The sequence below is a fragment of the Zonotrichia leucophrys genome, chromosome 2, assembly GCF_028769735.1.
Source record: "Zonotrichia leucophrys gambelii isolate GWCS_2022_RI chromosome 2, RI_Zleu_2.0, whole genome shotgun sequence".
In the NCBI taxonomy this organism is placed as follows: domain Eukaryota; kingdom Metazoa; phylum Chordata; class Aves; order Passeriformes; family Passerellidae; genus Zonotrichia; species Zonotrichia leucophrys.
This window is the reverse complement of record NC_088171.1, coordinates 764,010-789,200: the sequence shown is the minus strand read 5'-3', so window position 1 is coordinate 789,200 and position 25,191 is coordinate 764,010. Positions and strand designations below refer to the sequence as shown.

At 52.1% G+C, this 25,191-nt stretch overlaps 1 protein-coding gene across 11 annotated transcripts in view; it reads left to right on the top strand.

The window, feature by feature from the left end:
• The window catches only part of MAP4 (microtubule associated protein 4), a 155,690-nt gene that overhangs the window by 103,872 nt on the left and 26,627 nt on the right, over nt 1-25,191 (top strand). For 2 of the 11 annotated variants that reach the window (XM_064703717.1, XM_064703716.1), the window contains exon 1: nt 13,795-15,767. The exons of 8 other annotated variants lie outside the window; for them this stretch is intronic. In XM_064703717.1, coding sequence (XP_064559787.1) covers nt 14,273-15,767 — 1,495 coding nt within the window. In that variant the 5' untranslated portion in view covers nt 13,795-14,272. Of the gene's footprint in view, nt 1-13,794; nt 15,768-25,191 lie in introns of those variants that run through there. One more of the 11 variants, XM_064703718.1, reaches the window with a different exon arrangement.

Here is a 25,191-nt window from a genome sequence, read left to right as displayed (position 1 = left end):
CAATTGCCAAAGGAAGATGTGATTTTCTCCTGCTCCACTGACCCAGCCTCCAGAGGGGCTGGTGCTGCTCACACTTGTGTGGAGGAGGATTTGTGGGCCAGGGCTGAGTGACAAACAGCTGCTGCTCTGCTCACCCTGAGGGATCCCCAGGGACACAGAGGTGACCCTGGCACAGAGGCTCTGCCTCCCCCTGCTTCCTCCCTGGCTGCTGGGGAAACTTGGCTCTCTTGCCCCCATCTCTCTTCCCATCTTCCCACTAAACTTCTGTTTTCCCACTCTGGAAGGATGCCAGCTAGAGATATAAAAAGGCTCTCTGTGATCTTGTCTTGCTGAGACAAAATGGATCCTTAATGCATTTTTAAAAAGCAATGGCATGTCCTTGCGAGAACTGGTGCTTTTTGGTGGGGTAAGAGCCTGTGTCAGACTCGTGTTTAAATGGCACTGGTGGATGGATTTGGGGTAGATCACACAGGTGTTGGGGTAAATACCTACCCCAGCCCTCCTGAGGTGGCTCTGGTGTGGTTCCAGTGGGAAATCCTGCCTGTAGGGCCTGTCTGAGAGGGCTGCAGCCACACAGAGAATATATTTATTATTTCTTTTATCAAGCAAATAGTGGCCTTGATGTTTGAGCAGGCTTCCTGTATTCCAGGTCTTCCCACTGCACAAGTCAGGCAAGCTCCCAAATCCAGGGACCGTGGGTTTGGCAGAGCAAAACCTGCCCCAGTGCCTCTCACAGATGTGCCAGAGGAGCATCCTGTAGGTGTCCCACAGCAGAAGAGTCCTGAGCCCAGAGCAGACCCCTGTTCCACAGTGGAGCTTGGCTGTGGTGCTGGAGCATCCCCTCGCTCTAGGGCTCCTCACAAAAAGGCCACCAGTGTCCCCACGGAGCCTGTGGAGAGCTGCAGAGATCCCCCCCAGGAAAACTGGGACTTGGAAGGTGCCATGGTGAAGAAAAAGAAAAAGAAACCAAAACAGAGGAGGAACCAGCTGCCAAGAGGGATGGAGTTCTGGGAGGAGAATGGAACCTGCAGGGGTGCCAGGAGTGCTCCCTGTGGGGTGGAGGGGCAGAAGCCAGCCGTGTGTCCTGCAGCAGCCCCTGGAAGCAGAGCTCTGCATGTGCCACAGGATGCTAAAACAACACCTGGGAGTCCCATCCTGGAGGAGAAAATCAGCTCCCCTGTGCCAGCCCCAGGGCAGCAGGGCCCCAGACCCAGCGAGCTGGGTGGCAGCCCCAGGGAGGAGATGGAGCCCCAGGGAAGCAGAGCTGCCAGCTGGGTGCTGCCATCCAAGGGCCAGGGCACAGGGATGGGTCACACTGGGGGGCAGCAATCTGCTGCAGCCAGGGAACCCAGCAAGGCCACAGAGAGAGACCTCCCCAGGAAAAATGAGAGGAGAGAGGACAAGGAGCCAAAGGGTGCCGAGCTGAAGGTCAATCTGAGCACAGCAGGAGCTCCCTCACAGACAAAACCTTTGGAACTGTCCCATAAAAACAAGGAGCCCAAATCCCCATCTCCAGGGCAGGAAGCACCCGGTGACTCTGTCCAGCCTTCCCTGGAAACAGCAGCCAAGAAAAAGTGGGAAAAAAGCAAAGGGCTTGAAAGGGAGCTCCTCCAACAGCCTCACCTGGAGGCTGCAGCCCTGGACAAGCTCCCTGCAGAGCCAAAGGCAGCTGCAGAAAGGGGAAGAGGGTCAGAGGGAGCACTGAGGAGCCCCACAGACGCTCCTGGAGCTCCTGTTCCTGTTCCACCAGAACGTGGGGAAGTTGCAGCTGGGCAGGGCAGGGCCCAGGGTGTCCCCAGAGCTCCCAGCCCTGGCGAGGCAGGGGGCAGGGGGGTGGCAGCAGATCCAAAGCAGGGCAGAGGGGTCCCTGGTTGTGAGCAGCAGGCTGGGACAGAGCCCAGCCTGGCACACAGCACAGACAGGCCAAAGAAAAAGCGCAGTGAGGGCAGAGGCAAAAGAATGAAAAGCTGCTCAGAGCAGGTGATGCTCTCAGAGGATGGAGGCAAACCCACCGATGGAGCGAGCACAGATGAGGCTGGGAAGGAAACAGTTTATCCTGAGAATGGCCAGGCTGTTCCTGCCAGAGGACAGCCCTCAGGCAGTGCTGCACAGGCCTGCCCTGCAGACAAGCCCAAAAAAAGAGGCAGTGATGGAAGGAGCAAAAAGGGGGAAAGGAGCTTTTCCCAGCAGCCTTTCCTTGAGAATAAGATGGACTCAGGGGGTTTTCCTGAGGGAGCTGATAAGGTGAAGGAGGGCAGTGATAAGGGCAGAGAGCAGGGCTGTGTCCCTGCTGGGGGCTTGCAGGAAAATGCAGCTAAAATGCAAAGGCCAATTGAGCTGGGACCGGAGAAACCAAAAGAAAATGTTGGGCAAGGTGAAACAGCTGATTTGGGAGCTTTAGACCAAGCTTTGCTGCTGGAGAAGAGCAGGGAGGAAGCCAAAACTCCTGCTCTGGCTGCCACCACCAGCCCCACAGAGCAGGTGGGTTTGGCTGGGAAAGGCAGAGAGGCCGGAGCTGCCGGGCTCAGCTCGGATGTGCCAGTGCTGGCAGAGAAAGCCAGGAAGAGGAGCAGCGATGGGAGAAGGAAAGAGGCTGAGAAAAGCCCCTCGGGGCAGGCAGCTGCCCTGGGGGCTGGGGGGGAAGGCAGGCAGGAGCAGGTGGCTGCAGGCAGGAAGGAAATGAGCCTGCCTGGGGAGAAGGGGGCTGCTCTGCACAGAGAGAGGCTGGAGGAGGAGCTGGGCAAGCCCAGAATGCAGGGTGGCACTGGGAGCTTCTCTGAGCAGCCAAATCTTTCAGGCCATAAAACAGAGACTTCAGAGCCAGAAATAGGGAAAGGAAACTTGGAAACTTGGCCTGTGAATAAAGGCAAGGAAGCAGATAAATCCCCAGGGCACAGGGCAGGGATGCACAGTCCCACCAGGGAACTGGGCATGGACAAGGCCAAGGGTAAAAGCAGAGATGGGAAAGGCAAAAAGGCTGAGCACAGTCCTGAGCTGCAGCCAGGTGTCTGCCCTGCAGTGGGGCACGTTCAGCAAACTCAGTCTGAGGAGGGCAAAGAGAATTCCAGGAGTGCAGAGGTGCTGCTGGGTCACCTGCCTGACCCTGCCAAGGCACAGGCCCCTGCTCTGCCCCTGGAGCCAGGGAAGTCACACACAGGTGGGGAGGAGAAGCACAGAAAGGGGCAGCCTGACCCACAGCTGGAGCATAAAGCAGGAGCAGGGATGTTCCCTCCTGCTGGCCTGGAGATCAGGGACAAACCTGAGGCAGGAGGTGCCAGTCCTTGCAGCAGGAAGAAAAATCCTATTCCAGAGCATCCAGCAGTGTCAGATCCCAGCCTGGCCCCAGTCACTGAGAGATCTAAAAAGAGGGGCTATGATGGAAGCAGTAAAAAGGCTAAAAATGCCTCCAGGCAGCCTGTTCCCCTGGAGGCAGAACCAGACAGGAGTGAGGCACAGCCTGCAGTGGGAGCTGGGCTGGAATGTGGGGTGGGAGACACAGATCTTGTAGATGAAAACAGAAACATCAAACACTTTCCCACTGGCCCTCAAAGAGTTGGGAATAATAAAGGAAGGGACTTCAAATCTGTGTCTCAGAGCCCAGCAAGTGGCCCTGGGGATGGGGGTGATGCTCCCTGTGGCCTCCCAAAGCAGGGAGAGGAGGGTGCAGGGACTGGGGGCCTTCCTCCTCCTCCTCCTCCTCTGGAAGCAGAGAAAAGCAGCAAAGAGCCTGGAGCTGGTGCTAAGAAGGAGATGCAGAGCCAGAGATCTCAAGAGCAGCCCAAAGAACCTGGAAAAGAGATTTCCCAGAAAGGTGGGAAGAGCAGAGAGGCTGGGTCCCAGGGTGGCCAGCCCGAGGACAGAAGTCACCTTTGTCCCTTGGCAAAGGTGGGTGACAAAGAAATAAAACCCACTGATACCAAGGTGGATGATAAAGAAATAAAAGCCATTGATACCAAGGTGGGTGACAAAGAAATAAAGCCCACTGATACAAAGGTGGGTGACAAAGAAATAAAACCCACTGATACCAAGGTGGATGATAAAGAAATAAAAGCCATTGATACCAAGGTGGGTGACAAAGAAATAAAGCCCACTGATAGAAAGGTGGGTGACAAAGAAATAAAACCCACTGATACCAAGGTGGGTGATAAAGAAATAAAACCCACTGATACCAAGGTGGGTGACAAAGAAATAAAACCCACTGATACCAAGGTGGGTGATAAAGAAATAAAACCCACTGATACCAAGGTGGGTGATAAAGAAATAAAACCCACTGATACCAAGGTGGGTGATAAAGAAATAAAGCCCACTGATACCAAGGTGGGTGACAAAGAAATAAAACCCACTGATAGAAAGGTGGATGATAAAGAAATAAAAGCCACTGACACAAAGCACAGCACTGCCAAGGCTCCCTCAGAGCTTCCTCATGGGGCAGCAGACCCAAAACACAGAGCAGCCTCTGGAGCTGCTGAGGGGACAGGAGGACCAGAGGCCACCGTGTCCTGTGCAGAGAAGGGCACAGGGCTGTCCCCAGCCCCTGCAGGGACACCTGTGGGTGTGCCAGGAGCTGGCAAGGACAGGAAGGCTGGGGGGGCTGAGCAGGGCAGGGACAGGAGGAATGAGCAGGGCTCACCCCAAAACCAGGGCACTGAGCCTGAGGCTGCTGGGCCAGCTGCCCAAACCACCCCAAAACAGCCCAAAGAGAACAAAAATGGTCCCTGTCAGGCTGCAGAGGAGGGCCCTGCTCTCCTGAAGGATGCTCCTCATGCTGGGGAGGTTCTCCTGAAGGATGCTCCAGTGTCAAAGGCTGAGGGGGATAAACCTCAAGAGAAAACCAAGGAAAAGGATTCTCCAGCCAAAACCAAAGAAAAGGAGTCTCAGGACACAAATAAGGAAACTCCAAATACAACTAAAGAAAAGGAATCTCAAGACATAACCAAAGAGAAGGAATCTCAAGAAGTAACTAAACAAAAGGAGTCTCAGGACACAACTAAAGAAAAGGAATCTCAAGAAGTAACTAAAGAGAAGGAATCTCAAGAAGTAACTAAAGAAAAAGAAACTCAAGACACAGCCAAAGAAAAAGAATCACAGCCAAAGAAAAAGGACACAATTAAAGAGAAGGAATCTGGAGCCCCAGCTAAAGAGCCAGAAGAAGAAGGAGAGCAGAAAGTGGTGAAAGAGGCAAAGAAGGAGAGAGTGAAGGCAGCAGAGCAGCTCAAGGGCTACATGAGACCCACCAAGGCGCGGGGGGTGCCAGCCCTGGTGCCAGCCCTGGCGGGCAGAGCCGTGCCCCGGCGCATGGACAGAGGTGTGTGTGTGCCCAGGGCTGCCTGCCTGCCCTGGCACGAGCCCCAGCAGGCATCCAGCGTGGCATGAGGGGTGCTGGCTGCTCTCAGGGTGCTGGGGCTGCTTGCCTGGCTCACAGTGCTCGTGCCCACGGGCACAGCTGGCACACACTGCGTGCCAGGCTCTGCCTTGGGGCAGCCGTGGGGCTGAGTTACAGCTGGTGTGTGTGCAGGGTTTGGTGTGACAGTGTCCCTGACGTGCTCAGGGATGGAGGATGCCAGGGCAGGGCATGTTCTGGGTCCCTGCTGTTGGCAGGGTCTGGCTCTATCCCACCTCACACCAACTGCATCCCCTTCTCCTCCTGCAGTTGGTTTGGCTTGAGCCTCCTCATCCACACAATGTGTTTCCTTCTAGAGCCAAAAGCTTTTCCAAAGCAGCTCTAACAAAACAATGGTGGGACTGATGTAAATTTTGGGACTTTTTCCCTCTTAGGAGACTTTGGATGGGCTGGTCAGCATCCAGGGCTGGGCACCCTGGCTGTTCTCCAGGGAACAAGCTCCCTGTGCTCATAGGAAATGAGCTGGAATTGATCCCACAGAACTGAGTCCAGTTCTTAGAAATTTTGAAATACGGCTAGAGATGAGATTACCAATATTCTTGTGCTCATTCTGAAGCTTCCTCAGAAGGAGTTGGCATCTCTGTGAACCCCACTCTGCTGAGGCAGGCCAGGGAGTTTATCCCTGCCCTCAGGTGCTCTCCATTTGTGCCTTGTCATCAGGCATGGAAGTTTGCTGCTGTTCTGCAGAGTTCCTTGCTGCCAGTTTGCATGATGCAGCCACTAACTCACCAGACCCCGAGCTCCAGAGTGCCTTAACATGCTGCTCAGGTTTTTGAGAGGTTTTGTAATTTTAATGAGTGTTGCATAACCTGAAGTAGTTCTATTTTAGTGGAAGTGGTGTTCTCTGCATGAACTTGTGCCTGCAGAAGTGAGTGATGCTCTTTGGTGCATGATGCAACAAAACAAAGGGAAAGCTGAAGGCAGCACCTTTTACAAAACCAACATTTCTTCCAAGCCTTTCCATTGTCTGCCAGGAGTTTCTGAAGGAGAAGCTCCTCCTGAGTAACTTGCACAGGTAACAGTGGAGGAGCCCTGGCTCAGAGTAGCACTGCAGCCTGTGAGTAAGTTGGCACAAAGTTTGCACCTGGAAGTTGTCCTGATGTCAGTTTACTCAGGGCTTTGCTAACCTTCCGTTGCTTCCTCCTTTCAGAGTCAGCAGTTGGTTTGTTGGGGTTTTAAGAGGAGCTCGGAGTGCCCAGCACTGAATTCCCCCAGGCTCCCCAGGGCATGGGCACATCCCCAGCCCTGCCAGAGCTCCAGGAGTGTTTGTCCAGCACTCTCAGGCTGGGATTTTGGGGTGTGTGCAGAGCAGGAGTTGGATCAGTGATCCCTGTGGGTCCCTCCCAGCTCAGGAGCTTCCATGGTTCCAGGCTGAGCTTGTTTGGGAGCTCCTGAGCTGTGTTCCCATAGCAGCTGAAGGTGCTGTGCCATCCCAGAGCCCCAGCATCACTGAGGTTGGAGTCCTGTGCCCAATGCCAGCCCTGTCCCCAGCCCAGAGCACCGAGTGCCACCTCCAGGAGTTCAGGGCTGGGCATTCCTGCCCACAGATCAGATCCATGGCCGAGGCTTTATCTCCATTTCCATCGTGCTGCCCCTCCTGGAGCAGCTGTTCAGAGCTGCAGACACCCCAGGGCCTGGCTGGGTGCCCCAGCTGGCACAAGGGGCGTGGGGGTGCCTGCAGAGGGAATTCACACCCCAGTGGCACCGAGCTGAGCCCAGCACTCAGCGAGGGGAGGGTGCTGACATCCCTGGCCAGTGCCTGTGCTTGTTCATGGCACAGGTCAGGGGATTGCTCAGGCTGGAGAAGCTCAGCCTTTAACCCCAGCACTGCCAGGGCACCACTGCCCCACATTCCCCTGTGCCACATCCACACATTTTTAACCATTCCAGGGCTGGTGGTGGCAGCATCCCCTGGGCAGGGCTGCAGGGATCCAGGAGAGCTCTGTGCCAGCCCAGGTGTCACAGGGGCTGTGCCCCTCCAGGTGCCTGTTTGTGCCCCTGTTCTGTAACAATGGCATGCTCAGGGGGTTTGTGCCTTTAGCTGTGGCCACACCATGGCCAGCTCCTCACCTGGGAGTGTCAGGCAGGCCTGGGAGGCTCCTGCTGCACACCTGAGATCCTCACAGGATCCTGCAATGCTCTGGGTTGGAGGGACCTTAAAGAGCACCCAGTGCCACCCCTGCCATGGGACACCTCAGAGCCCACCCAGTGCCACCCCTGCCATGGCAGGGACACCTCCACTGTCCCAGGCTGCTCCAGCCTGGCCTGGGGCACTGCCAGGGATGCAGGGGCAGCCCCAGCTGCTCTGGGAATTCCATCCCAGCCAGGAATTCCCAATTCCCAATCTCCCATCCATCCCTGCCCTCTGGCACTGGGAGCCATTCCCTGTGTCCTGTCCCTCCATCCTTGTCCCCAGTCCCTCTCCAGCTCTCCTGGAGCCCCTGCAGCCTCTGAGCTCTCCCTGGAGCTTCTCCTCTCCAAACTCCTCTGTCAAACTTTAAAAATTCTCTACAAATTCATTTCTCACAGATGGGAATGAAATGACATGAAATCTTGGAATGGTTTGGGTTGGAAGGAACCTCAAGGATCCTCCAGTGCCACCCCCAGCCATGGGCAGGGACACCTCCCACTGTCCCAGGCTGCTCCAAGCCCTGACCAGCCTGGACCTGGAAATCCAGGGGCAGCCCCAGCTGCTCTGGGGATTGTATTCCAGGGCCTCCCCACCCTCACAGGAACAATTCCCAATTCCCAATCTCCCACCCATCCCTGCCCTCTGGCACTGGGAGCCATTCCCTGTGTCCTGTCCCTCCATCCCTGTCCCCAGTCCCTCTCTATCTTTCTTGTTTCTTTCCCCTGGTGGGCAGGCAGTGATTTGCTCCCATTTTAAGGCATTTTGGAGGACCCCCTGCTGGAGTTCAGTGATGGAATCTCTTTAGCCAGGCTCCCATGTCCTACACTGTGTGTTCCAGGATGACAGGATGCTTCCCTGAAAACATCAGCTCCTGTCTGTGCTGCTAAAATCAGTGCCAGGGCTGTGGTGCAGCTCCCTCGGGAGTCATGGCAACTGTGATGCTGCAGATCCCTCTCTCTGATGGGAGTTGGGTCCATCTCCTGTAAATTAGGCCTTGCACATTTGTGTAATTTTATTTTTTTTCTATTTTTGACTGTGCAGCTTAAGGAACATTGGCTATAAGGCTGATTGTGCAATTCTTAAATTTAATCCCTTATCCCTCTTTTGGGTTTATTTCAGCTTCTCATTGTTGTTGTTGCCATTGGAAAAACTGCCCCAGAGCCTCCTGGAAAATTTTTTTATACATTTTAATGTCAGGAGGCAGCTGATAACAGAAACACCACAGGCATTATCAGCCTTTACAATGTGACTGAACCTTTGTGGTGCCTCTTGTGTGAATTAAAACTCAATTTGGGAATTAGAGGTGACAGTGAGGATCCTAAATTCTGAATTTCCAAGGAGGTGCTGGGTGCTGGGGAATGGTTAAGGGGGAATGATGGAAAGTTTCCACTGGGCCAGGGCTGGGCTGTTGGATTCTGATCTGCTGCTCACATCCCCCTTCCCTCTGCTCCTCAAGCTCTATTTCAAAGGGAGAATCGCAGAAGATTTTTTTTTTCAATCTGTCCTTGAAGAATAGTCGATTTTAGAAAAAGAAATTAATTTGTTTCAGCGTTTGGGGGCTGTATCCTCTTATGGCTTTCGATTTGCATAAGCTGTTCAGCCCAGGGCCGGCTCTGCAGCCGAGTGCTCGTTGCACAAGCACCCCGTGGTGCTGCCAGTCAGTCTGCTCCTGCATTCCTGCCCCCGTGGGGCTGCTGGAGTGCTCATCTCCTGCCTGGATCCCTCTTTCCCCATCCATCCCCATCCCGGGGCTGCCTCCTGTCCCAGCCCGTGCCAGGCTGCCGTGTGCCCATTGCCACCCTGTGGCACGCAGGGCAGATTTCTCAACAGTTTGTGTGCAAATCAAATCCATTTAAAAGCAAGAAATGCCCATCCCTGTCTAATGACAGGATTTGCTTTGCTTTTGCAGCCACAGTGAAGCTCTTGCTGGAAATATTTTCTTTCCCTGCCTGGTTTCCGTTATTTTAAGTGGGTCTAGCATTTGCACAGTAACCTTTCAGTCATGCCATGTTTGTAGTTCTCCTGTGGGACCCCAAAGTGTAATTGGGTTTGTCTGACAGGAATTCATCAGCTGATTAACGCTGTGTTAATCAGGGCAGGGGCTGAGGATGTGCAAGTGCAGCCAGTCATCCTGAGATCATCAGCAGTTGTGTGCTGGTAATAACAGAGGTGCTCTGATAATGCTTTGGAAGTGCTCACAGTCACCATATTGCAGGCTGTGCATTAATTAAAGGCCTGTTAATTATCCCAGGGGGTGTGGGAGGGAACTGAGCCCCACACGGTGTCTCCTTCCTTTATTTTGTATTCCTGCTCATCCTTGACTCTCAGATTTTCAAGAAAAGCTGGGAGTGAAACAAATCCACTTCTGGCTGCAGAGCCTGCCAGGCTGAGGCTGCTGACCACATTTCCTTCTGGTGCTGTGTAACTTTCTGGGAAGTCTGAATTCCAAACCTCTTTTCCTGGCTGATGTTGCCAGTCTGTGGCTTGTGCATCATTTGGTGAACTTTGTGTTGCCTCTGCTCTGTGAAATATCTCCACAATAAGCAAATATTGAGTTGGAAACACTCTGAGTGTGTTTGATTGCTGGTTTTGGCTGATCTGTGGTTTTTGATGTAAATTCTAAAGCAGGATTTGATCTGTAAATGACCCATCCTATAAAACAGGAGGCTGTGTTTAAGGTTTGTACAACTCCACACCTTTGCAATGTTAACTTTATAGTGCAAGGTTCTGGTGGTCAGAATCCTAAATATTCTGGTTTTATCCTTCAGCCTGGTTCCTTGCAGCCTGTGGGAAGAAGTGAAGCGTGAGTTGGGCAGGGCTGGTTCCACAGCCCGTGTGTGTGTCAGCACCCAGGGGGCAGGGTGTGTGAATCCCATGTTCCTGGGCACACAGAGCGTGTCCTCGTGGCTCTGCCTGCTCTGATTGCTGTTCTTGCTAATAACTCTTAATTAGAGACCACACCAACCACGCTGGCACCGAGGAGCTCATCATCCTGGAAAGTGATGTTGCCTTAGAAACCAGCGCAAGAGGCTGCACAGAAACGATTGTGTTAGATTAAAGCAAAAAAAACCCCCAGAGCATTAGCAGGGATAAGTAATAGCTTCGGGAGTGAAGCAAAAATAGAAGCACTAGGCTGATTCATCTGCTGAGGCTGGGAGGCTGCAGATTGGGTACCAGGGCTGACGTGGGATGTAGTGATCTCCGCCTGCTCCGGGGACTGGCACAGCCCAGCTCCACCTGGAGCAGCCCAGCGAGGGCTCAGCATCCCTTGGGATGGCTGCCCTTGGAAAGGGACCCCTGGAAGCAGCCCAGTGGGTCTGAGTGCCTGCAGAGGTGCTGGTGCTGGGGCTGAGCCTGGGCTGGGCGTGCTCAGCATCCTGGCTGATCCTGTCAGCTCCAGCCAGCAGGGACAGGGGTTAATGGGGTTAAAAGGATGTGAACAGGCAAACCAGAGCCTTTCTCCTTGTGAGCAGGCAAACCAGAGCCTTCCTCCTTGTGAGCAGGCAAACCAGAGCCTTCCTCCTTGTGAACAGGCAAACCAGAGCCTTCCTCCTTGTGAACAGGCAAAACAGAGCCTTCCTCCTTGTGAACAGGCAAAATAGAGCCTTCCTCCTTGTGAACAGGCAAAATACAGCCTTCCTCCTTGTGAGCAGGCAAAACAGGGCCTTCCTCCTTGTGAACAGGTAAAATAGAGCCTTCCTCCTTGTGAGCAGGCAAACCAGACCCTTCCTCCTTGTGAGCAGGCAAACCAGAGCCTTTCTCCTTGTGAGCAGGCAAACCAGAGTCTTCCTCCTTGTGAGCAGGCAAAACAGAGCCTTCCTCCTTGTGAACAGGCAAACCAGAGCCTTCCTCCTTGTGAACAGGCAAACCAGAGCCTTCCTCCTTGTGAGCAGGCAAACCAGAGCCTTCCTCCTTGTGAACAGGCAAACCAGAGCCTTCCTCCTTGTGAACAGGCAAACCAGAGCCTTCCTCCTCAAGAGCAGGCTCTCTCCCCTCTGGGAGGGACTGGGACCCTCAGGCAGAGGGGAAGCTCCATGTGCAGAGCTGGAGCAAGGTCTGATCCACAGGATCCTGTAATGGTGTCACTGCTCCTGCCTGGCATGAAGGGTGCTGGAGAGCCCAGAGGAGAGGGAAACCCCAGATTTGGTACTTGAAGAGCAGGAAATGTTCCTCCATGTTGAGCTGAGGGTAAAAGCAGTGGTGGGGCTCCTTTGAGGGTATCTGATTTTCCCTTCCAACCCAGCTCTGCTCCAGTGAGACCCTCCCTTTCTTCAGCCTTCTCTCTAAATCTGCCCAACATCCTTCCACCCTTTCTGGCTCATCTTCACTGACCACTTTGCCTTTTAATTCTTCAGAGAATTTAAGGTTTCTGGGAATCTAAAGGAACAAGAGGGAGCAAAGCTCTGCTGGGAGAGCTGCTGGTCACAGCGAGTGGCCATTCCTGCCCTTGCATAAACACCATGGCACAGCTTCAGAGGCAGAATATTCATAAATAGAGATGAAAAGAAATGGACTGGGTAGAAGATAAAGGCCACTGGAGCTGGGCAGGGCTCTGGGAGCAGCATGCCCTGGGCAGGAGGAGGCTGTTGGGAAGCTCTCAGCGTATGAACTCTGCATTACCTCCATTAATGTCCTGAGAGATTAAATACTGGCTGACTTTGGAGATTTTTCATAGCTAAGCATTCTCTTGCTTCTGAGCATCCCAGGTATTGACTGTGGTTCATTTCCTGCATTAGAAAACATTATTTAATAAGGCAGCAGCAGTGGAGGCTGTTAGTGGCTGTGCACTGACATGGAGCCAGGCTTTCCTTCCCTGTGATGCAAATCCCTTCCATGATCCCAGGCTCTGAAGTACCAGCCCCAAAATCAAAGGGGTTTTCTGCTCTGTTAGAAATGGTAGATATTTGCTTAAAAAAAAAAAAAAATCAAATAAAAAGCTCCTAGGTGGTTTCAGAGAGCTTTACAGGGCTGCCCTCACTCCTGGGGAAGTGCTTTAAGGGATCTCTGGTGGATTGAGATTTCCTGTAAAAAAAAATCTTGGTTTGGATTGAGTGAGCAATAGAGGAATAACAGTAATTACACGGGATTAGAGGAACTCAGGGCCTGCCAGATTGGGGAGCACAGTCAGTACTTTCAGAGTGAGCAAGTGCTTGCAAACATTAGTCCTACATCAGGGAGGAGGGAGAGCACGAGCCGTGAGCTGAGAGCCCGTTTCCCACAGCAAGACACCTCGGAATATTTTAAAGCAGAGAAAAATTGTTGAGGCTCTTTGAGAAGTGAAGGTTGTGGGTGGAACTATTCTGGTTAATTAGAGGCTGTCAGGAAAGATTCATATAACTTACAGTTCCTTAGTCATTGTTTTTAAATATAGCAGTGCCTTAAATCCCAGGCTTAAATACAAGCAGATAAATGTGTGGATTGTAGCATTTCTCACAGCAGGTTCAATTCAGGGGGCGTAGTGGAACTTGCAGGCTCTGGGTATAAAAATACATTTCTTTCAGTTCAATTCGAGCAGGGGAGGCCTTTTCCATGAGCTCTGAGGACATTTTCCCCAGAGTGGAGTGCGGTGACATCCGGGATGGTTCGTGTGCTGTGACCCTGGCTCAGAGAGCAAAATCTGCCTCAGTCAAGGATTAAGCTGCACCAGACACTTAAGAATAAAAGCTGAATCTGCAGTTTGGTGCTAATGCAGCCTCTGCAGCCCGGTTTAACCAGGGGAGTGGTGTCCAAATCACAGCTCCCAGCTGAAGGAGCCCTATGGGGGTGCTGGAACAGGGGTGGCTGAGGGCACATCAGAGGTGTTGGGGCTGGGCTGGGATGGACCAGCACAAAGTGTGCCGTGCTGGTGTGGGTGAAGGGTGACAGAAAAATCCACCTGCAGCCAGGACAACAAGCAATGAAGTTTGTATTTTTGTCAGCTGGGGTACGTGTCTGGTTTGCCTGGCAAATTCTGTGCACCCAGAAAGGCTGTTTCAAAACACAGATATGGGGCATCTTTAAATTAGCTAAAAATATTGTAAGATATGTTCATGTTCAAAAAGTATAATGCAAATGAATCTTGCTGTATTTGAGACTCCAGGACCTTTCCAAACACATCCCATCACATCCTTTTCAGCTTTGTCCTCTTGCTTACGGGAGCGATGCGGTTTGTGAATTGTGAAACCCTCATTACAGCAGGACTTGTGATCACTGTTGACTCCAGAAGAATATATTAAAATTCACAGAAAACAAAGCCCTTGTGCTGAAAGGGCTCATTCTGCGCTGTGCTGCTTGGGCTGGGCTGGGGGGGCCGTGCCTTGCTTTGGTTTGGTTTGGGGGGAATTGCTGACCTTGGCTCCTGCGTGTTCTTGGAATGGCTCATCAGCAGGAACTGATGCCGATCAAAGCATCGATCACAGCACAGCCTGGCAGAGCAAAGGGAGAGGCTGAAATCCCCCCAAACGTGTCGGGACCCCCCAAAGGCTGCTGACAGCAAAACCCTTCCCCTGAGCCCATAAAGCCCCGGCAGCCTCAGCCCGGGGCCGGGCGCTCGCCTTCCCCAAGTGAATTCCTGAGGATTCTCCACAAAAGGATGCAACCTGCCGCTTTCTTTTGAACTAGTGGCTGCCTGCAGTAAGTGAAGGCGACGGCGCAGGGGGTGGGGAGGACGGGGTTTGTCACGAATCCCGGGGGCACGCCGTGTCGTCACGGCAGCGAGCCCGGCGCGCCGAGCGCTGCAGCGGAGCCGCGGAGCCGCCGCGATGTCCCTCTCCAACCAGCAGCCCGAGTACAGCCCGCTGGGCAAGGGCAAGAGCCCCGAGAGCTTCCCGGCCGCCTTCCACCGCATGGAGTCCCCGAAAGACTTCGGCAAAACCGAATTCGAGTGGCAGAGGACCGAGGGGAAGCTTAACGAGATTGGCTTGAACGTGAACTCGGGGGGACCGATTAAGGACGGGCTCGTTAAGAACGCCGGTTTCACGGATGAGGACAAGCTCTGCTTCTTCGAGGGAAAACTAGACAAAGAGCTAAAAATAGCTCAGAAAGACAAAAGAGAATTTGAGGTGCCCGGCAAGAAATACCAGGCGGCTGCAGGTCACCTTGAGAGCTGGTCCCTGATTTCGGAAACCTTTCCTTCTGCTGAAGGCAACTTCGGGAACCCGAAAGCCACCGATTTCCGCGTGGGACAGGCGGCAGCCGAAAAAGCCGCTCCCGGGCTGGGTAAAAATGAAGCCATCACCGACCAGGAGAAAGCCGTGGGTAAGGCTGGGATGGAGACCAAGTGCCAGCCGGAGCCGAAGCTGCCCCATCTCTCCGTGCCGGAGAGCGATGCCGGCAAATACATGAAGGAGCAGGAAATCAGCGTCTGGAACCCCAATTTCCAGCCCATCCTGCCGAACGACTCGGGGTCTAAAGAAGCGGCCGTGAAAAAAGATGGAGCCCCCGGCTGTTGTGTCCTGGGGGTGCTTCACGACAGCTCCGGGCAGAGCGGGCTCTCTTCCCCCGCTGCCGCGGCCAAAGCCGCCCCTCCGACCACCACCGTGGAGCTGGCCCAGGACGAGTCCAAAAGCAGCGACCTGAGCGAGAGCCCCGAGCTGGAGGAGGAGATGGAGGAGCAGCTGGGCTCTGAGGGCAGTTTGCTGGCCAGGGCTGCCCACCAGAGGAAGGCGATGAGGCGTGCGATGTCAGAGTGCTCTCACTTGTCGGTGCCCCTAACCCTTAACCTGGCCGATAAATACCCTGAGCCGGTGCTTAGAGAAGACGTCGCCACTGGGCTGCTCTCTCCTAATAGCAGCCTGACCCAGAGCCGCAGCCCCACGGCCGCCAAGCCGAGCTCGCCGATGAAGCGCTCGCTGACGGTGGCGGAGGAGCAGGCGGCGCTGGGCGGCCCCGCGGCCCCGCCGAGCCCCGGCCCCGGCGCGCAGCCCCCGGCCCCGGCGCGGGAGGAGCCGGCCGCCAAGAAGCGAGAGGAGTGGAACGGCAGCAACTCGCTCAAGAAAGAGCTGGGCAGCCCGAGCGCCTTCCACAGCAAGCTGGAGCAGATCCCCGAGCTGGGCAGCCAGGACAAAGAGCGGCAGGAGGCGGCGGGCAAGAGGGACAAGAGGGACGGCGGCGATGGAGCGCCGGGGCTCGATGCTCCCAAAGGCAAAGGCGCCGAGCCGGAGCCCGGCAAAACGGCTCCTCTGGAGAGGAAAGAAATCGAGGTCAGCAATGTGCAGAGCTCTCCGTCTCCCAAGCAAGGAGATCTACCACGTGATGGTATGTCAGTAATTTTTACCTCTCCGGGCAGGGAGCTGGGAGTGCTCTGTGACTTTAGAGCGCACCTGGGAGCCCGGCACCGCCGCGCTCGGCAGGCAGAACAAAGGATGGCTCTGTACGGATAGAAACGGAGGGGAAAAGGGGAAAATTAATTGTCTGGCTGGTTGCTCAGCGTCTGGTGCAGCAGCAGCTGTTAATGGGTTGTCAGGATCCTAAACTTGAGCGATGCATTTTCAGATCCGTGGCATCCACAGGGGTCCCCGCCGCTGTCCCCCGGGTCCCCTCCTGCCACACCTCCCCCGAGCAGAGCAGAGGTACCCCAGATCACGAGCTGCATTGTGAGAGCAGGGTGATAGCAAATTTAAACCCTTTCAGCTCCTGCCAACAAAATCTGCGGGTTGTGCTTTTCCCGTAAGCTTCTGGCGCTCTGTGTGAGGGGAGCACAAGAGCGATGGGTGCAATGATTTATGGAGTTAAGCTGTTCCCGGTGCTGAAATTCAAAGTGGAATTTCCCTGTCACTTTCTGGAAGCTCTTTCCCAAACCCCCCGTTTGAATGGAGCCGTTCCCATTCCAAGGGTCAATAGCAGCTTGTTGTGTTCTGTGGGGTTTGTTGTTTCAATGGTGCTGTGGTGTATGAGGTCACTCTTCCCGGATTTTAAATCTGTGAGAAGAGTAGTTAATCTTTGTTCTCCCGCCTGGAACAACATCTCTGTGTCCCCCCTGCCAGCCCCAGCCAGCAATAAACCTGCTTTTTTCCCAGATTTTGGATGTGACCACGGTGTTTGTGCTTTGTCTGCCGCCCGCATTAACGAGAGGAGAGAAAATGTGTCAGGGGATAAAGACAAAAGATTTGCAAGAGAATTTTTGCATCCTTTTGGAGCCAGCTGGGAGGGCTGATGTGAAAGTGTCACGTTGTCGAGGGAGGGGAGGGAACAGCTCAGGTGTGCAGGGAGTGAGCTCCTCAGGTGGAGCCCCAAAATCTTGGGGTGAGCTGAGCTCTGAGCGGGGCAGGGCAGCCCCGAGGGGCAGAGCTCTCACAGCCCTGGGTTTGTTCTCTCTGGGTTTGTGGTGTGTGAGTGACACCCCATGGTCACTCTGGCGGCTCTCACTGGGCTCTGGCCATGGCCCCCCAGCCATTGGGCTGAGCACTGCTGGCCCTAATGGGAGTTCTGCTTTCTCCACTGATCTCTCTAGATGCTTCAGGTCCCAGTCTCATGTTTGGGGAGCATTTGGGCAGTACAAACTCTCCTCTGTGTTCTGCCAGCATGTCTCACCTTTTCACTGAACCACAGGATCCCAGGATGGGCTGGGGCTGGGCTGGAGGGACCTCAGAGCCCATCCATGCCACCCCTGCATGGGCAAGGACACCTTCCCCAGCCCCAGGCTGCTCCAAGCCCCCTCCAGCCTGGCCTGGGACACTGCCAGGGATGGGCTGTTGAGGATGGGGAGATCCTTCCCTTTCCATCCTCTCGGTGTTCCCTGGTTCCTCACAGCTGGCTCCAGGGACAGGTTTTAATGAACTCAGGTAACTCTGGCTCCTTGGAGCCTGAGCAGAGCTGTCAGCTCCTGGCAGGCAGGTGGGAGCCCCTGGCTGCCCTGTGGTGATCCTGGCTGGAGCCAAGGCTGGACAGGACACCTGGGGATGTTCCCTTGGGCCCAGGTCAGACCCTCGTGTTCCGTGGGCACCTGGGCTTGATTTTGTACCCAAACATGAGAGGGCCATCAGTTGTCTTGGGAACTGAAACATGGCAGGAGTAAAGAGGTGCTGACAGCAAATGTGGAGCAGAAAATAACCAAAAATGATGTATTTGTGCACACCTTTCATGTCAGAGTTCTCGGGGTGAAGGAGCTTGCCATCACCTTTCATGTCACAGATCTTTGGGAGTTTGCTGACGTCTTTCATGTGCCAGGTTTGTGGGGTTTGATGAAACCTTTCATGTCACAGTTTTAGGGGTTTGCTGGTACTTTTCATGTTCCAGTTTTTTGGGGTGATGGTGTTTGCTGACACTTTCCATTTCCCAGTTTTTTTGGGGTGATGGGATTTGCCAACACCTTTCCTGACACCAAGGTTTAGTTTACAAGACAAATCAGCAAGAAGGTTCATGTTTTGGGCAACTGGGAGCCCCAGTTTGGTTTGGCTGGTGAATTCTGTCCAGCTCAAGGGACAGCTGTTTGAAAGCACAGCTCTGTGGGATCTTTAAATCAGACAGAACATTTAAAACCTCATCTGAAGTGGATTGACATGTTTTCCCCAGAGGGGCTGAGCATCAGTGATGGAAAGGTCACTGAGATGGGAGTGCTCCCAGTGTTCTGGCTGGGTTGTGCTTTGCAGATGGTTTATTCAGATTGCCAAGGGTTTTTTAGCATTTGGTTTAAAATTTTGCTCTTGCAATCTTTATTATGAAAGCTTGTTTGTTGTCCTCACAATCACAGGTCTGGGTGAGCTGATGCAGAGATAACTGAGCTGGCAGAGCTCTCACAGGCATCAGTATCGTAGAATTTGAAAAGTTATTTTCTGCTCTTTGTAGTTTTTACTCTTTTAATCTCTGGGTTTATCCTCTCCTGGGAGCAAACAAAGCAGTAAATGCAACGAATGTTTTCTATATGTGCAGTTTAGAGGATTTTCAGGACGCAAGGGAGACCAGACAGAAATTCCTCAGATGTTCCTGAAAAGCTTTCCAGCTTTCTGTGCTGAGGATTTTTCCCTCTCCCCTGTTAATCGGCAGAGAGGTGGTTACAGTAAAAACACCTCCCCCAGCAGGCAGTGCAGGCTGGAAGGTGGAGCTGGTGCTGAATCCCTCCTGTGCATCTCTTTCAGGCTCAGCTCCTGTCCTGGGATCCTGAGCAGCCTCATCCCAGCACTGCCCTTGCAGCTCTCATCCCCTCACCAGGCACAGTGCTCAGAGCATCCACTGATCTGACACAAAGGGTTTTCCTGCTTTTTGTTAACCCCTCTCTTCGCCCTGACCTCAGTGCTCACACCTGGGGCAACAAATTCTGTCACTTGCACCTTTTATCAGCCTAAAAATACCTTAAGAATTGTGCAGCCTGATCCCAGTCATTTGTATGGCATCTCCACTTACAGCAGACTTCCTCGGTTCTGCCCCTCCAGGGTTGTGGGACTTTTTGCTAAATATCTGCTCCTCTTGTGTTCTTTCAATAGAAAGAATTAGTAGAGTTGTACATAAAACTTACTTTTCTTCCTTGCAGACAGGTGGGTGTTGGTGTGATCACAGAATCCCAGGGTGGTTTGGTTGGAAGGGACCTTAAAGCCCCTCTGGTGATGGCACATGTAGTTTAATTTTAGTTTAATTTCATTTTAAAAGCTGCCCCAAAGATGCTCCCAGTCCAAGCCCTGGCGTGCCCAGGGTGGGTATTTATTTTCAGCCAGGAGATCCTGGCTGCAGATTAGTCCTGCTCAGAGCTGAGCCCCAGCACCTGCCCGGCTCCCTCAGGAACCAAATCTCCCTGGCCAGGTGTCCCTGTTGTTCCCAGCCCTGGGGACAGGGGTGGCACCTGAGTGTTGTGTGATTTATTGGCATTTATCTGTACCCAGTGTCACTGCCAGCAGGGATGTCCTTCAGCACTGCCCTCACTTCTGCCTTCTCCCACTGCCTTGGCCTCTCCCTGAGATGTTTCCTGCTCTGGAACACCAGGAATTGCAGTTTGGGTCTGTCCCACCCAACACCAGCTCAGTGTCTGCATCAGGAAACCATCCTGTTCCAGCTCAGGTTTTTATACTCCATGAAGTCCAGCCTAACTCCCAGTCTCCTGGATGGTTTTTTTCAGCAGAACACTGTGGTTTAGATGAATACAGAATCCAGGAGTCCCAGCATGAGGGTGTGAGAGCCCTGGCCTCAGGTTTGCACTGATTTAAGTTGGTGCTGGGATTGGGAATGTCAGCCCAATTAAAAAACCTGTAAAAAGCCAGCACTGCATTGGTGGTGTGGGGGCACAGGGAATGTGTTTGTCACAGGGGAGAAAAGACAGAAGTGACTGCAGCAGCCTCACCATTCCAGTCATGCCCTGTTGGGTAAAAGTGGGAGGCACTTCAGGCTGTTCTGATTTAGGATTGCCCGTGCTGGGGTACAAACAGAGTCTTAACAGTCCTGGAGCCTTAGGTTTACAAATGCAGGCAAAGAGGACATTGATTTATTCTCAATTCTTGATAGCCAGGGAAAATGTACACATTGACTGAGTTGCATTTGTTGCCAAATGAAATGCTGAGCCCTCTGCATTCGGGTCAAGCAGGAGATGTTGATTCTGCCTTTTCTGAGGAGGAGGAAGCAGCTCAGGGTTGCATTTCTGTTCAAACCAAGATTTGTTGTACTTGTAGGTACTTTTCTGAAGAGCCTTAGACAAAAAAGCTTTACTTGAGGGTGGGTTTTGGGATGCAGCTGCTCCTTTGGGGTGCTGAGGGGTGAGGAAGGAGCTGAGGAGTGAGGAAGGAGCTGAGGATGAGGAAGGAGCTGAGGGGTGAGGAAGGAGCTGAGGATGAGGAAGGAGCAGAGGGGTGAGGAAGGAGCTGAGGATGAGGAAGGAGCTGAGGAAGGAGCTGAGGATGAGGAAGGACTGAGATGAGGAGAGATGGGGGATAGGAAGAGCTGAGGATGAGGAAGGAGCTGAGGAAGGAGCTGAGGGGTGAGGAAGGAGATGAGGATGAGGAAGGAGCTGAGGGGTGAGGAAGGAGCTGAGGGGTGAGGAAGGAGCTGAGGATGAGGAAGGAGCTGAGGGGTGAGGAAGGAGCTGAGGATGAGGAAGGAGCTGAGGATGAGGAAGGAGCTGGTCCCTCTCTGTGGTTCCCCATGAGGGTTTTGTTCCAGGGCTTGTTTACGTTCAAGAGGGAGAGTAAAGACAAGGATGGCCATTGCCTTATTGCTTAATCTATTTCTCTTAATGGATTTTCAGCTGATGACTCTAATCCCGATGAGAATTATGGAGCTGTTTCATTGAATGATGTTTTAGTTGAGCTTAGCCTGCTAAATATCCCTGGCTGGGGATCTGGGGCTGATGCCTGGCCTGGTTCACGTTGGGCTGCAGCTGCAGGCAGGGCAGGTGACACAGGGACAGCTGGGAGGGACAGCACCTGGGGATCCAGCCTCAAACACCCGTGGAAATCTCCTTTATTAGAGGGAGAAAGGAATCATAGAGCAATGGGGAATGTCCTGGGGCAGGAGGGACCCACAGGGATCATTGATCCAACCCTGGCCCTGCCCAGACACCCCAAAATCCCACCCTGGCACTGCTGCCCAAACTCTCCTGGGGCTCTGGCAGGGCTGGGAGTGCTCCCGTGCCCTGGGCAGCCTGGGCAGGCCCAGCAGCCTCTGGATGGGACACGAGGAGCAGCAAACCCCAAAAAGCAGGGTGGGGATCCAGATCCAGCCTTTGCCTCCCGTAGGGCCAGAGACCAGGAACACCTCTGGCCTGGTGAGAGGAGCCCACGACAGCTCCTACCAGGGTCTGCCTTTTGGCATCAGGATGGAGTTTTGGGAGTTCTTGCTCTTTCCTAAGCTGCTGGTTGGTGTTGAGCTGCCCACAGGCGCTGCTCCTGAGCTCTGTGATTTATAAATCACAGTTTAACTTCAAAAAGATCCTCCTGGGTGCATTTCTGTAAGTGCTGTTGCCTCATTTTACTTCTTCAGGAAATACAAACAGCAAAGCTTTTCAGGCTTTGTGCCTGTTTGGGGTTTTCACACAGAGTTGCAGCTTTTGTGAGAGCTGTTACTCCAAACTGAAGGTTTGTGTTTGCTCCCTCCTGGCTCAGCTCAGCATCACCTCACACCAGCTGGGACTCCACACTGGATTTGTAGGATGGAAGTGCCATAAGGATAATTCTGTGTGGCTTTTCTCCAGCACAGAGACTTGGAGGAATCCAGAAAGAGGAAACAAAAGAAAAAACTCTGTCAATTCATAAATCCTAGTGTTTGAAAGAGGGAAAGGTCAGGTGAAGATAAATGGAAAAAATCCTGGTTGTGAGTGTGGGGAGGTGCCCAGAGCAGCTGTGGCTGCCCCTGCATCCCTGGCAGTGCCCAAGGCCAGGCTGGACAGGGCTGGGAGCACCTGGGACAGGGGAAGGTGTCCCTGCCATGGCAGGGGTTGATGATCTTCAGGGTCTCTCCATCCCAAACCATCCTGGGATTCCATAATTCCATGTGCTTCCCTTTGAGTCCAATGTCTTAGTGCACACCTGGTCCTCCAGGGGCTCCCTGGAATGAGAGCTGTGATAGATAGATAGATAGATAGATAGATAGATAGATAGATAGATAGATAGATAGATAGATAGATAGATAGATAGATGATAGATAGATATAGATAGTAAGATAGATAGATGAGATAGATAGATAGATGGATAGATTATAGATAATAGATAAGATAGATTGATAGATAGATAGGATATAGATAGAGATAGATGATAGAATAGATAATAATAGATAATAGTGATAGATAGATAGATGTGATAGATAGATGAGATAGATGATAGATAGATGATAGATGATAGATAGATAGATAGATAGATAGATGATAGATAGATAGATAGATAGATAGATAGATAGATAGATGATAGATAGATAGATAGATAGATAGATAGATAGATAGATAGATAGATAGATAGATAGATAGATAGATAGATAGATAGATAGATAGATAGATAGATAGATAGATAGATAGATGAGATAGATAGATAGATAGATAGATAGATAGATAGATGATGATAGAGATATAGATAGATAGATAGATAGATAGATAGATAGATAATGATAGATAGATAATCTGGGTGAGATGGCCAGATGTGAAGATAGATTGAGCTAGAACAGAGTGTGGAGCAGGATAGGTTGTGGTTGTGTCTGAAAAGTCATCCATCAGTGGCAGGGGAGCTGTGAACAAGAGGAGACTAGTTGCTTAGGTAGGGAGTGGGCAGCAAACGAAATACGCTGAGCTGAAAGCAACGTGTGGGACTGCTGAGAGATTCAGCAAGAGCATGTACAAAAGTCCTGCACGGGAATTTGGGAAACTGTGAGGAGGATTTTGGCTTTTTTTATTTTTTTACCAGGAGGGTGATCAGATAGAGGAGCAGCAGCTCCCAGCTGTGGGATCTCCATTGCTGGAGATGCTCAGAGGAAGCAGTCAGGTGGAGCTGGGGTGGGGAATTGGGGTAAAGGACCTTAAAGCTCATCCCATCCCAGCCCTGCCATGGCAGGGACACCTCCCACTGTCCCAGGGTGCTCCAAGCTCCAGCCTTGGCACTGCCAGGGATCCAGGGGCAGCCACAGCTGCTCTGGGCACCCTGTGCTAGAGCTTCATCATGATAGGAATGATTTATTGGTAGGAATCATGATAGGAGAAATGATAGGAATGATTTACTGATAGGAATTGTGATAGGAAAAATGATAGGAGTGATTTATTGATAGGAATCATGACAGGAATGATTTATTGATAGGAATCGTGATAGGCAAAGGATAGGAATGATTTATTGTTAGGAATCATGATAGGAAAAATTACAGGAATGATTTCTTGATAGGAATCATGATAGGAGAAATGATAGGAATGATTTCTTGATAGGAATCATGATAGGAAAAATGCTAGGAATCGTTTCTTGATAGGAATCATGATAGGAAAAATGATAGGAATGATTTATTGATAGGAATCATGATAGGAAAAATTACTGATGAATCTGAAGAATTTATTGATAGGAATCATGACAGGAAAAATGCTAGGAGTGATTTATTGTTAGGAATCATGATAGGAAAAGTGCTAGGAATCATGATAGGAATAATTTCTTGATAGAAATCATGACAGGGATGATTTATTGATAGGAATCATGACAGAGAAAATGCTAGGAGTGATTTATTGATAGGAATCATGATAGGAAAAGTGCTAGGAATCATTTCTTGCAGCGTTTCTCTTGGAAACTGTTGGGGCATGCCAAGAATTGTGGTTTTCCCCATGAGGAGCAGGAGGTGAGGACAGGGAGGGGATGGAGGCCCTGGCAGCAGCACACTGCCCTCAGTGTGGGGAGGAGCTGCTGCTGGCTGTGCCTGCAGGGATCGTGGGGATGGCAGATGGCAATGTCCTTCCCTGCTCCTTGAAGCCCCTGGCCCTGGCGGCGCTGCCCTGGTGCTGCTGACTCAGCTCAGGGCACAGCAGCTCCAACCCAATGCCTTTCAAACCTCTTCCAGGCCTTCTCCTCTGCCTGGGGACGCAGGCAAACTGAAAAGTCTCCTAAATAATTCTTGCAGCCTAATGAACAAATTTGATTAAGGCTTGGCAGCTTTGCCTAATATTCCCTGTAACTAGGAAATGGTGCCAGTTCTCTGCTCTGAGAACAGCCTCGTAATTAAACCATGAATGAGAGAAATGTCCTGATGAGCACAGGACAAATGAATATTAAACCCCAAAGCTCTCCTTCTGTAGTCCCTGGGGGATGGGGCAGGGTTGTGTGTCCTGGAATGTCAGAGTCTCTGAGAGATGGAGCCTGAGTTGTGGCCCCTCAAATAGGGGAGGTCTCTACTCAGTTTCCTGAATAATAATAATAATAATAATAATAATAATAATAATAATAATAATAATAATAATAATAATAATAATATCATGGAATGGTTTAGGTTGGAGGGACCTCAAAGCCCATCCAGTGCCAGCCCTGCCATGGCAGGGACACCTCCCACTGTCCCAGGTGCTCCCAGCCCTGTCCAGCCTGGCCCTGGACACTTCAGGGATGCAGGGGCAGCCTCAGCTGCTCTGGGGATTCTATTCTGGGGCCTCCCCACCCTCCCAGGGAGCAATTCCTTCCCCATATCCCATTTGACCTTACCCTGTGGCAGTGGGAAGCCATTCCCTGTGTCCTGTCCTGGTTTTTATTCACCTTCTAGTAAGCAACATGAAATAACCTGAAATTCATGCTGTCACTGGTTCAGAAATGTGGGAGCTGCTGGAGTTCAGATCCTGACCCTCTGGATGTTGCAGGATTTGAGGAGCACTCCCTGATGCTGGGAATTCTTGTCACGGGTGCTGCAGCCCCTCATCAGGCAGAGGTTTAATGTTGGTGCTGAATTAGCTGAAATAATTCATGACAGCAGCTTTTACCACTGGAAGTCACCTTGATGTGGGCGATATTTGAGACTGGTAGGACTCCAAACGAAGCAGTTGTGGGAGCAGAGAGAAGGGAATGGGCAGGAGTTGTGTTTCAGGAGAGGGAACTGCTGACAGCTGCTGCTGCTGGCATTGCTGTGCATGGACCTGACAGGTGAAACCAGGAGAAGAGAAAGGATTATTGAAATGCAGGGGAGGAATCAGAGAGCAGCCAATACAGATCAGCTGCAATAAAAACAGGTTTTCCAGGTGAACAGACACAATTCCCAAGGATTTTGCATTAAAGCAGGTGTTCAACATCTATATTTTGCTGGTCTTCCTTCACAACTCTCTTAT